Source organism: Cynocephalus volans, chromosome 3, assembly GCF_027409185.1.
Source record: "Cynocephalus volans isolate mCynVol1 chromosome 3, mCynVol1.pri, whole genome shotgun sequence".
NCBI lineage: Eukaryota > Metazoa > Chordata > Mammalia > Dermoptera > Cynocephalidae > Cynocephalus > Cynocephalus volans.
In genome coordinates this window covers 138,413,405-138,427,155 of record NC_084462.1, presented here as the reverse complement: position 1 = coordinate 138,427,155, position 13,751 = coordinate 138,413,405, and the positions used below count along the sequence as shown (strand labels likewise).

The following is a 13,751-nucleotide window of genomic DNA, read 5'->3' as shown; positions in this document are numbered from 1 at the left end:
AGACTTGAAGAAGAGACTAGGCATGGAAAGAAACTGAAGTGGGGTGGGGAGTGGCAGGGAGGAGATAGGACAGCTAGAAGAAAAAAGTTTGGTACGACAGAAGAACAAGAGAAGACCTAGTATGGGTGAAAAGTTGTAAGGGAACAAGAAAAACTTCATTAGATGAGGCTGTAGAAAGAGGCAGACTTAGGCCTATTAAGGAATTTGGATTATGTTCTAAATGCAAAGAAAAAGACATTGAAGGGTTTTTAAAGCAATAAGTAATATAACCTTATTAACCTCTTAAAGGTCACCTTGCAGTTATGTGGGAAAAACAGATTAGAGGGCTAAGAGGAAAAGCAGAAACAATACAGAGACTACTGCAGTTAATCAGGTGAGAGGTGATGGCTTGAACTACAGCAGTTTTCATTTTAAGAAAAAACTAAACTACTCAAGGTTTTAAAGCAGGTAAGTGGTTGGGGTGGAAGGGAGTGTGCATGATATGTCATGATTATAGAATAAGGACAGTTGTCAAGTATCTAATATCAAATACCAGACACTATGTCAACTTATCTTACATAAATAACCCTTGAAAATTTGTCGCCTTTCCCAGTATGATATGGTACACATGATATTACAGTAAGCACAACCCATATGAATATAGATGTTAACTCCATGTGAGTTTGTTTTGGGGGTTTTATTTTACAAGTTTTTTTTTGTTTTTTTTTTTTAAATCTGCCATAGCAGTGGTTCTGCCACTATCATTTATTTTAGAAGGATAATATTACACACATACAAACACACACACTAAACAACAACAAGGTTCCTAGGCTCTTCAAATGGCACTATCTTGTCACAGAAACAGTCCATATATGCTATACAGAAATCACCAGACCTTGACTTCAATATTTCTAGTCAGAGCAAAGCATAGTATATCTTAGCCAAGTGCCAAATGACTTTTAAATCATATAAATCATCTCTCTCATTTTAAGCTACTGGCTTTGTCAAAGCATCAGATGACTCAACACATGCTTAACTAAACTAAATACCTGCACTGATAAGTATGTACATATGAAATAACTTCTGAAGGCATTCCAGAACTTTTAGATGTGACTATGTGGTTTGGAGTAGTCAGGATAGGAGCAGAAAATAATTAAATTGCTCTAGCAGAAGTCTTGTTTGGTGCACTTCTAATGACTACTCACAAATATGCCCATAATCAAAAAATATGCTTACTTTCTTTAAAGCATCTTGTATCACACCAGACTTCTCCTTTAGCAGGTCTACAACACAAAGGGCCTCATCTTCGGAAAATATCATATTCTTCAAGGACAGAAGAAAATCTTTAAATTTCACTTCAGCATTTTCTTAATTAAAAAAAAAAAAGAAGAAGTTGGCATTTAAGACATAGGTAATAATTTCAGCAAAGGTAAGCATCAAGAATTCCTAGCCCAGAAAGTCAATAACTTACATTTCAGGTCAAATAACAATAAGTGCTCCCATCAAGAGGGAAAAGAGTGTTTATCATCTATAATATGGAATAAATTATATTAACTAAAAGTTTGCTCAAGCTGCAGAATACTGAAATGTCAATATTCTCTCACTTTAAAAAATCACTTAAGCATCTAGTATATGTTAGTATCTGCATGAGATATGTTCACAATATTTTCATTTAACTTCAATAATCCTGAGATACGTAAAAACCAAATTCCACAGATGAGAAAAAAAGCTCTATGATAATTATAAAAAGGAAATCTGAGTCTACAGAGATCAAATACATATATAAGCAATCCTGACATTAAAAATATCCATGCATCTATACCACCCGACTCACCTACTCTGATTCCCCAGGGCTCTCACATTAGGTACAAATGTCCTTTTCTTAAAGGAACTGTCACCCATCAGACCCAAAGGGGCCTAGCACTTTTAATAATTCAGCTACATTCTCAGTTTTTAAAGACTGCATGTGTGGGGACAGGGGGCATATAGGAAACTCAGTACTTTCCACTCAAAACCACTCTAAAAAATAGTTTATTAGGGAAAAAAAAAAAAGGCAGTTGTGAATTAGCCTAGACACCTCAGAGATTGTAATAGCAGAGAAAAGCTCAACAGATAGCAAAATAGTTATTGGACCTTGGGCAAGTCAAATTCTAGTACCCAGGTCTATAAAACTGAGGAGGTCAGACTAGAAGTCTACCAATAAGTCTTTTACTACAACAATCCTGTAAGTATTCTGCAATATATTTGTTTCTATAAGAAAATATACTTGACTCCATCAAAACTCAAAAATGAGTTTTTACAACAGACTGTAACATTCTGAACATTACCTTTGTCAGTTTCAATCTTCAATTTTTTAGCCCCAGATTTGTGGATCCCTTCTACTTGGTCAGGTTTAATCAGATCAATAACCTCTCTCTTATCCACCACAGGATTTGAATCAGCATAATCCATCAAAGGAATATAAGTAGTTGCATGAATAAGGGGTTCATCTACCAAGACTGCAATTTAAGTTTGACAAAATCATAATTACTCAGGGTTTTTAAAAACAGAGTAATTAAACATCATGCAAGCACAGTTAAATTTAATAATAAATGCAGTTATTTTCAAATCTCTAATACTAGCTCAATGTGGTTTTAAATTCCATATTCATCATTTAATAAGTCAAAACACTCTAATTGAACAATATCAATTATTATTTTATATTAAATCTTCAAGTTATCTAAAAATGTATATATAGCATATCCCCTCTAACAGTATCTGAAAACTACTTACACATCCTTTAGTTAGTTCTTATTTTTCTGTTTTAACATAAGAATTCATCCACATTTAATTAGTGCTCAAAGAAAACTATTAATTTTTATTTATGTTGGTACTTCACTGAATTCTTACTGCAATTGACAATTTTTAACTAAGTTCTTTTCACTTGCTAAGTACAAAAATCATAGTTATCGTTCCTGCTCATTTCTAATAGTTATGTCTCTAATTTCCCTGGCGCATCTTACTATACTCACCAAAACTTCCAGAATAACATTAAAAGTAGAAGAAAGCCTCCTTATTTTGTTTCTAATATTAATGGGAAGAACTCAGAGTATAAACATTAAGCCTGATGTCTGATGGTTAGAGATACAAACTTCTATACCCAAAGAGAAATCTCTCTATATTCCTACCTTTTAACAAAAGAGCTTTTGAGCACATACAGTTCTCTTTTGTTTAAAATTGATATACTTAATTTTATCAAATATATTCAGGTAATATTTCTCTCATACCTGATTGTTTGTTATAATTTTAATGCAAATAATAGAATTTTATCTTTTTCCTTTCCAATTTTATTATTTTCTAGCACAGTTTATATCACAGCCCAGTATTATCTGGCAATTATTGTTGTTTAATCTACACAATTTCATAGCCAATCTTTCTCTGAAACTTGTGAACACATTAAGATTGCTCCATCACTTTTAACAGGATGCTTACCATATACACACGCAAATTCTGTTGGAAATAACTGGGAAGGAAGGGTAATGCTAGATCTAGCTAATGTCCTCAAACATAATCTTTAAATGATATTAAAAAGTACAAATATTTCAGGAATATTTTTCTTCTATATAGTTTATATGTTTTTTTCTTCAAAACAGAGTTAAGAATAAGAATATTTATAAATGCTTTATCCTTTTTATTAAATTTCAAAGAAACTTTTACTCTGCCCATTCGTCAAAGCACTACAAAGCCACAAGGCTAAAGAGATTTTTAGACTTGTATTAGTACTGCAGTTGTTAAAGTACACATTAAACTGGGAATTAAAGAGCATGTGAGGTCCCCAGGGTCCTTGTGCTAGCTAGAATTAGCATTTATAAAATACATATCTACATATTTCACCATTTTCTGTCTTTTGCTTCTTTGATGAAACTTTCTTCTTTCCTGATCCACCTTCTTGTTTAGTTTCTTGATGGAGGGGTAATGCTTCTTGTTTTTTTGAAGGTGCTATGAGAGTTTCCACTTTTTTATCCTGGTCATCTTTATTAAACATAAATGAAAAAAATCATCATAGCAAACAATGAACACACCAGAAAAAAAGCAATTAAATAATTCCCAGAATGCTTTGCCACTAAAATGTTAAAGTTTAATATATAACTCTCTTGCCAATAACTTATCATTCTAGCTTTCTTACTCCACTATAGCAGCTCTGCATTGTACTCATCCCTTCTTTTGCATCTCATTCCTCTGCCATTCCCAACTCATTCCCTACTCAACCTATAGGCATGGTCAAGTCTCTATCATTTTAAAAAATAAAATCCCTCACCACCACTATGACTCCAGCCTCCCACACCCATTTTCCTTCTATATTAAAAAAAGAATAGTCTGTACTTCCTTTTCTACAATCATTTCTTAATTACAACCTGATTTTTCTATCTTCCACTCCATGAAAGGATTAACTCAGGTCCCCAGCGTTTCAAATGCCATATTCCACGAATAATACGCATTAATCCTTATATGACTACTCTAGCATTTCATACTGTTGCTCTCTACCTCATTCTTAAAATTCTCCCTTCTCTGTTATGCTATGTGAAATAAGACAGTCACGGAAGGACAAATATTATATGATTCCATTTATGTGAGGCTCTTAGAGTACTTGAATTCATAAAGAAAGAAAGTAGAATAGTGTTCACCAGGAGCTGGGGGAGGGGAGAATTGTTTAATGGGTAGAGATGGTTTCAGTTGGGGAAGGTGAAAGAGTTCTGGAAGTGGCTGGTGGTGAAGATTACACAAAAATGTGAATGTTCTTAACACCACAGAACTGTACACTTAAAAATGGTTAAAATCATAAGTTTCATGCTCTGTGTATTTTACCACAATAAAAAAATAAAATAAAAAATTCTCTCCTTTCAGCTCCCATGATAATTCTCTTCTTACACTTGTAATATTTCTCTGCAGTCAGTCTCCTTTGTGAACTGCTTCTACTGAGTACCTTATATGTTGGTATTCCTCAGGGTAATGTCTTCAATTTAAATACTTCCCTTGGATGATCTTATCCACACCCCCACACCCATGACTTCAACTACTATCCTCAAGCTTAAGGCTTCTGAATGTATATTCTAGTCTTTCTCCTCTACACTTACACATCCTACTGCAACCTGAGTTGCTCTCTATGTAGAAGGCACAAACTGCAGGTTTTCTCTCCATACATACCCAGTCTCTGTCCAATATTCCTTATCTTGGTGCTAACAACCATCTACAAATCAGAGGTTGGCAAACTTTTTCTGCAAAAGGCCCAAAGGTAAAAACTTTAGGCTTCACAGGCCATATGGTCTCTATCACAGCTATTCAAATCTGCCGTTGTGACGAGAAAGCCAGACACGTGTAAGTAAATGAGTGTGGCTGCATTCAAAAACACTTTATGGACATTAAGTTTTGACTCAATTTGGCAAAATATTCTTCTTTTGATTTTTTCCCCAATCATTTAAAATGTAAAAACTATTCTTGGCTCATGGGCTGTAAAAAAAAAAAAAAAAAAAAAAAAACCCAGGGAGCAGGCCAGGTTTGGCCCTTAGGAGATCAGCTTTGACTCTGTCTTCTCCTTTATCTGCCATACCCCTAACATAATGAGGTTAGTCATGTCATTATTATTTTGTATACCTCTCTACTTTCTATTTCTTCTGTCACTACCATAGGTTCAGGCCTACATCTTAACTTTGGAAAACTACAATGACCTCTTAACTAGTCTGCCTACATCAATACTGCCCCATAAAATCTGTCCTTACAAGTTCTGCCAAAAAAATCTTTCTAAAATATAAATCTGACCATGTTAACTAACCTGCTTGAAAATCGTCAATGATGGATAGACTAAGAAGTCCCTCAGCTCTGTATACAAAAACCATCGTGATCTAGCCACTGGTATCTTTTCAGCTTTGTTCCCTACCACTCCCTACCTATTTCATGGCTCAACCATACACTATACTCCTGTATCCGTGTCTTTACACATGATATTCTGCCGATATGGAATGAGACCCCACTTATGCTTGGTGAAGTGATTCAGTCTTGCACTGACTCCTCTGTAAAGCCTTTCACCCCATACCCCACAGAGGCCAAATAGTTGTTTTGGCTTCTGTATTTCTTCTATACTTTGTATATCACCTACATAAATCATATTTTGTTACTGGCTTACATGTCCTTCTCCCCCACTAAAACATGTGGTGCTTACTCATTTCTCTAGTACCATGCCTTTGCATAGCTGGCAAGGAAATATTTAAAATCCAATATAACATGGTGCTGAATAACACCAACGTAAGGGGTTCAGATCTCCATAACCAGCAAGCCACCAAAATAAATAAGTAAAATAAAATAAAATCCAGTATAACCAATTTAACGCTCCACAAGTTAAAATACATGAACGACTTAATGATACACACAAGTCCTTTCATACAAAGCCAACTATATGCAGTCCCACACATGACCACACCATTTCACAAGTCCTTTCCTTTGTACCTATTGACTCCTGTCCCTTGAATACCCTTATCCCACCGCTCCCTATCCTTCCAAAAAACTTAGCTAGCACTTATTGAAATTTTAGAATTAATTCCTGGCATTACATACTCTAAGTGACCTACCTTAGAATTCCCACACTGGTTTAGACATACCTAGATTATACTAAACTTTTTATAACGACTTAGTTATGTTTGTCTATAGGTACCATGTGACTACACTGAAAATGCACTATTCATCTCTGTAGTCCTAATGCTGAGTATAATGCCTACCATAAAACAAATGTATGATAATGTTTGCAAAATGAATCGATCAAGGGTAAGAAACAATATCTAATTTATCTTTTCATTTTTCTTATCACACTGATTAGAAAGTGTTGGTTGAAATACATGCAGAAGTTCCCAACTACTGATATTTACAGGTCCTTAGTGGTTTTAGTAAAACAACCAAAGTTAGATTTTATAAATTTCCACTAAAGGTCTCTTCCATATTTCCATATTTGTAAGAATTTAGTTTTAAATTGTTTTATGATCAATACTTATTTCTACCAGCAATTAATGTTAATGAAAACAGACAGCGAAAAGAATAACAATCTTGGTCTCAGACTCAGTATTTAACATTCTGTATGCACACCTAACAAAGTATATGAATTTAAAAGCTCTAAAATAAAAACAAAAGATCTAAAGTTATTAAGACAAATACAATCATGCAATAAAGTTAAATAGATTACAATACCGCTTCCATTTTTAGACTTCTTCTGCCCTGGTTTCTTCTTTGAGGCAGCTGCTTCAGAGGGTATGGTGGGCTGTTTAGTAACTGGGACAGGTTCTACTTTTTTGCCAGGAATCTTTGATACATCACTTTCTTTGATGATCTGCTCTTCAAATACAGGTTTTTGTTTCTTTTCCTTCTTCTTTCTTTCCCGAACACTACTTGTTTCAACCACATTCAATGGAACAGGTACAACTTGTTCATCTTCTACAGCCAAAGCATCAGATAATTTAAAGTCTCGAGATATACTCTCAGAATCCGATTCATGGAGGTTCCCATTCTGGATTTCTTTCTTTTTATTCTTTTTCTTTTCTGCCTTCTTTTTATCTGTTTTGGTAGGAATAAGCTTTTGTTCTCTTTTCTGTTTTGCAAGAACTTCATCATATAATGTTTCTTTCATGAAAAGCCAGAAGAAAAGGAAAATTACTGTAATAACTACTGAAGGAATAAGGACAATAAAATATGTTGACTCATAAAACTCCATGGTGCTTTTGTTTGTGATCCTATAAAACCTAAATGGGGAGAGAGCGGAGAAAAAAAAGAGAGAGACCTCAGTTGGTCTTATAAAAATTAAATTCACAAAACCCCTGCTATTCCAAGTGGCACTTCAGATCTAACCTGATCTACAAATTTAAACAGGTTAGCTGTTTAAATCTCATACTAGATTATTTTGCCAACTACAATTCAAATATACAATGAAACAAAAGTGAGAGTTAACTAAAAAGTGTATAACGTCCTTCCATTTTTAAATCATGTGAAAAGATCAGAAGGGAAAAATTTATATGTTCACTACTTTTTCCCCCGAATATCCACTTTTGATACTTTATTAGTATTTAGTTTTTTCCTTTTATTGTTATGTTGGTGATACTACAGGTTTTAAGCATCCCTAATCTGAAAATCCAAAATGTGAAACATCTGGTCCCAAGCATTTTGGATAAGGGATATTCAACCTGTACTATATGTGAAAATAAAGAGGTATTAACCAACACATTGATATTCACTGAAAGTACCATACTCTCGATGGCAAAAAAACAGACAAAAATAAAAAGGTGGCTCATTTCTTCATTTAAAGATTTAAGATCATTCACAAACTGTTAGCATCTTTATTCTAGTGACTTATAGCCTCGTGATCCAATGGAATATATCAAGGATATGGAAACACAATAAAGTCACAATCAAAATGTTAGGATGTGGCATTTGTCATTGAAATAAATTATAAATTAGATGCTTTTCTCGATTTTTTCAAGCCATTCCTTACTGCATGAAACAAGCTGCACTGCAAAAGCAATCCTACCCAAATGCTTTAAAAAAAAAAAAGCCTTGCCTCATCAGTACAACATCAGCCCTACTTTCAGATTAACCCAATAGCTACAGGGGAAAAAATAATGCATGATCTGACCATTCAGATCTGCCTTGAATACAGATATTAAATCCTTCACCTCATGGGTAGTTTCTGCTAAAATTAAATCTCAAAGTAATATAATCTACATAAAAGCGGTATGTATTTTTATGTCATCTCAAATCTGTTGTGGAAAAAGGCAATGTGTATAATGCAATTGTAATTAAACCCCAGGACAAGCTTAAAAGAAAGCAAATTAAAGTTAACTTTTTGCCCTTTTAACATACAAATAAATCTGAATTTTTGAAGTTTTTAAATTATTGACCCAAAGAAAGCAAACTCCACCTAAACAGGTGAATCTTTATTGTAAGAATTATTCTAGACCTTAGAAAACATCTGATTTCAAGTTATAAATCTGAGTTTATTGAATAAAAGACTTCACCAGACCCATTTTAACAGAACTCATGAATTTCACATGACAAAATAAAGCTATTCACACTTGTCTGTGTTAATTGCCAAGACAAAGAGAATAGGAATTTTTTTTTAAGGACTCACAGTGTTAACATAATCAACTTGAGTTTATTAAATTTAACTGTCTTTCAATTAATTTATATATATATCCCATTTTAAAATGCAAATCATACTTGATTCAAGCTATACCAGCAATGACCCAAGTCTGAAAATACCCAGAAATAAAACCTGAGAACAAAGTAGTTTGGTCAACAGGTACACTATTAATCTTCGGGACTGAAAAATCATTTAACATTTCACACTTACATAAACAATTTTTTAAACAGCATTAACACAACCCTGGACTTACTACGATAAGGTTTTTAACAAGTTGAAGGGGAAAAGGAATCATGTGCTAACAAAATACTACAAGAAACTTTATATAGAATTGTCCTTCCCTGATAATTCATGTTAACAAGGACTATCTAGATATATTTTACTGTGTCTGCTTAAGTGTTAAACTGGTCAACCAGGAAGGCTTTTAAAGAACATAGATTTTTTGTTTTGTTTTGTTTTTTTAAAGCATAGCATACATAGGATATACAAGCCTGTTCAATTTGACTGGGGAATTGGGGGAGAAAAAGGACAAAACAATGAGTTGGAACATTTCAAATTTCTGCTTTGGGGAAGAAGAGAGGCTAAGGTGCTTAGCAGCAGCCACAAAAGCTTAAAAAAGAGGTCGAGGACAAGTCAGAGTCAAAAAGAAGTAAGGAACAGCAAGCTGCAGTCCATGCAAGCCTGGGTTAGGAAAGCAGAATCTGTAATCAAGCAAATAAGTCCACCTGTACAGAAAGCAAAAGCAGCAAATGTTCAGGAAGAAGAGAGGCCATGAGACTGCAAGAACTCTGAAACACTGGTTCCTCAAATGTTCTGGTGATTTTCTAGTTTCCTTTTCCAGGTCCCACACCAGCCTGGAGAAATCATGCTTCCTGTCTTTGGATTTTCACGAGATTCCCTTCACACAATTCAATTACCCATCCTTGAGTTCACCAGAGTCTCATTCTGAATCTAGAGGAGCCTACCCGGAACACCAAGACATTAAGAATCAAGAAAATGTTTGTACTCCATTAACCAAATAATCCTAATTCTTTATCCCAAGAAATTTGGAAGAAATAGCAAATATAAAGATAGTCATAGCAACATTACATAAAAACTGGAGACTTAAAAGACCAACATCTGAATGAGTTAAATTAGCAAATGTCAATTCAAAATATAGCTATTAAAAGTATAAATGCTAATGGCTGGCCAGTTAGCTCAGTTGGTTAGAACACAGAACTATATAACACCAAGGTTAAGGGTTCAGATCTCCCTACTGGACAGCTGCCCAAAAAAAATTTTTTTAATTTTTTTAATTAAATTTAAAAAACTATAAATACTAAGAGCTTTTTAAAATTCAGTTCAATGCTGCTAAAAAGTCAAAATCATGATTTTACTTCTGTGACCAATACACTTATATATAATAAGTTCAATAACTAAAGAAGAATTATAAAGAGTTGTAACAAAATCATGGGTGCAGTCTCATTTGCCTTAATATTTTAGTTTTAAACTTTAAGAGAAATTCATAAGATGTTCAATTCCTTGTTTACTTCTAAAAATTGGCAAAATAGATGAGTGCTTAATGAATAAATACTACAATATCAATTAACATACCTTAGGTTCACATTATACATACACATCAGTTACACGAGGAAGAAAAAGGAGGCAAAGGGGACTAGGAATGAAATTGAGGGGAACTAGGGGAAGAGATTTAAAAGGGGGCAACGGTGGAAGGTACAATGGAAAAATAAAAGGCAGGGGAAGGAGAGGTTGAGACAAAGTTAATTTACGTCTAGGTGACAGGAACCAGGTCATTAAAATTTTCTAAATCAACAGTATGCCCGATATATGTTTGCTGAACTGATAAACATGGAGAAGAGTATAGGCTCAGGTTTTGAGATGAGAGTTAGCCAAAGTCACCAATGTTAATAATTTCTCCCATATTATCACATGCCACTTGTAACATTAGTTACGTTTTAACCTAATCACACCTAAATCTTAATAGATTTCAATCTGAATGCAATAAATAGCCAGTGGTGGTAAATAAATTTTTTCTGTCAAGTGAACCAGGAGTGAAATATCCATAGGATCATTAAAAAAAAAAAAAGAAAGAAAGCCCAAATTAGTCTCAAACCACATTCCATATCAGTGTCTTTTTATCTTTTACTTGGATGTAAATCCTTCAAGAAATTGATGAAAGATACTCTCTTTTCCAAATACAAAAAAAGTATACATACTCACTAAGGTTTATGTATAATCTAAGAAGTTTCTGAACTCCCTGAAGGGTATACATGGATCCCAGGTTTCAAACGTGGTTAAACTCTAGAATGAGAGTTTTCATCCCTGCCCTATCACCCCTAAAGAACTCCAAAAATAATAATTATAATAAGTTAACAGTATGGAGAAATAGTATATAAGTTCTATGTTTCAGAGTACATGTTATGAATGCTAATCAAATAGCTTTAATAATCTATTTACTTGCCCTCCTATAACTTACATTTGTTCATAGAAAAATTGAGCTACATCCCACTTCAATTTTGTAAATTTCTCAGAAGGCACGACAACCTGTTTATATTAATATAACAAACATGTGAAACCTAAAATTTTAAATAATATAAAAATCTAGAGACAATTATTAGAATTTCAATCAAAGTGCCTAACCAAAAAGGATAAAACTTTATACAGAAAGATTGCAATGTTTATAATGGTAAAACAATGAAATGATTTCAGTGTGGAACATCTACAGAAACATCCAACAACCATTTAAAATAATTAAAATTGTGTAATGCTGCAAAATACATTACATAACAAAAAAGCTAAAAGTTATTTATGTTGAACACAACAATTATATACAAGCACACAGTCTGAGACTATACAGAAAAAAAGTGAGAACTGTTACTTTTTCTTGAAGGGAATGAGATTACAAATATTTTTAATGTACAGTTAACTGTTCAACTTTTTAAATTTCTTCCAAATTAAAACAAGAATTTTGAATTCTATTTTCTTACTACTATGGTATTTCAGTTGCTCTTGATTCAGCTATTAATTTCCTTAAACTAAAAGAGCATTTAAAACAAATGACACACAAAAAAACTAATTTTGTAAATTTTTCTGTTCTTCAATTGATAAAGTTCTATTACTTGGGGTGACTCAAAAGAACCATTAGGAAAAATTTAACAAATCAAAATGCAAGACTGAAATCTAATACAAACTGAAAGTTAATTTTTTTCCACTTTGTATACCAAACAACATACAAGCAAGCAGGCACATTTGGGGGAGGGGAAGAATCGAACCAGAAAAAGTAGTTTTTAACCAAAGACTACATAATTTCATAAAGTTCCTGTATAAGTCAACAATGTCTGGACAACTCAATGAATACAACTTTAAAAACATACTGTTCCCAGAACAGCCTATAAGAATGAGCTTTATTCAACATATAATACATTAAAATATTACTAAGAGTATCTGTGAGACCTAAGCTGAGAGCTATTATTACAGATTCTTTGTAAAAGTAGTGCTCATAAGTAAAAAAAAAAAAAAAAAAAACCTTTCTGTAATCTCACCACACTGAATCTAACTTTGCATTCCAAACATGCCACTATTCATACCATATCTCCCCTTCCTTTAAATTCACAATAACATCTTATGTTGCTCTTTTTTAAATGAACTTTTTTTTTTTTTTTAAGAAAGATGGTTTATGGTAACTACTCTACAGTGATTAAAAAGTGCATTATTGTTAGAGTGTGGTGTTATAACACCAAGGTCAAGGGTTAGATCCCTGTACCAGTGAGTTGCCCCCCAAAAAAAAAGTCTGTTTGTAGGGACCCAAATGCCCCAAGGGATCACACCCCGATCACATAAGCCCTTCCCGGCCACACCCCATCATGGCGCTGGTTGCCCTTCTCTTCCGTATTCTCCTTCCCGCCGGCGCGAATTACACACCAAATCAGCTCCCCCCCAAACCCCATGCGGTATGCTAAGTAGGGATTGTATTTTAAGCCAATCAGCTTTCCCCTTAAAGCCCTATATATGTGTGTGTGTGCTGCCTAATAAACGGGCTCTCTCCGGTGGATCGTCAACTGGTGTCGACTCTTCCTTTCACTGTTACTGGTGGCCAAGTATCATTTAATCTATTTAATCAGATTTCTGTTCCACAACAGAATTACAATATTTTGTGAACAACTCCTACTGAAATAAAAGATTAGGCATTGCATAGTTGCTAACCTTCAAACAAGAATGACTTATATTCCAGTTATATCCTAAGCAAAAGCAAATTAAGATTGGTGAACAGCAATACAGTGAAGCATAAAAATGGAAGTCAAGAGTATTAGCTTTTGTCCTGATTCTGCCTTCACTTGGGGTCTTCCCTAAAAACTGGTACCATGGGTTTCTTCTTACCTGGATTTAGGATCCAAACTACTTGCATAATCTTGAAAATGCCAAGCCAAAAAATTTAAGTGGTCCCAAGTTGGTGGTGCCCAGAGTATATGTGACAGAAACAAATGCATACCCCCTCTTTGGTAGAATACTCCTCAAGATTCTCAAAGATTGTTATCCAGGTATCTGCCCATATCCAAAATGAGAGAACATGTGATAAGTCACCATGATCAGGAGGTAGTGGAAAAAGCTAAAGAATTAG

General features: G+C 33.9%; 1 protein-coding gene across 7 annotated transcripts in view; it reads right to left on the bottom strand.

The window, feature by feature from the left end:
* KTN1 (kinectin 1) overlaps positions 1-13,751 on the bottom strand; it is a 109,622-nt gene that overhangs the window by 69,013 nt on the left and 26,858 nt on the right. For 4 of the 7 annotated variants that reach the window (XM_063090667.1, XM_063090668.1, XM_063090669.1 and 1 more), the window contains exons 1-5: positions 13,511-13,529; positions 7,192-7,739; positions 3,853-3,990; positions 2,307-2,477; positions 1,216-1,346 (exon numbers count right to left, since the gene is read on the bottom strand). In XM_063090667.1, the coding sequence (XP_062946737.1) occupies positions 1,216-1,346; positions 2,307-2,477; positions 3,853-3,990; positions 7,192-7,711 (960 nt within the window). In that variant the 5' untranslated portion in view covers positions 7,712-7,739; positions 13,511-13,529. Of the gene's footprint in view, positions 1-1,215; positions 1,347-2,306; positions 2,478-3,852; positions 3,991-7,191; positions 7,740-13,510; positions 13,530-13,751 lie in introns of those variants that run through there. The other 3 variants (XM_063090671.1, XM_063090670.1, XM_063090672.1) reach the window with 1 other exon arrangement.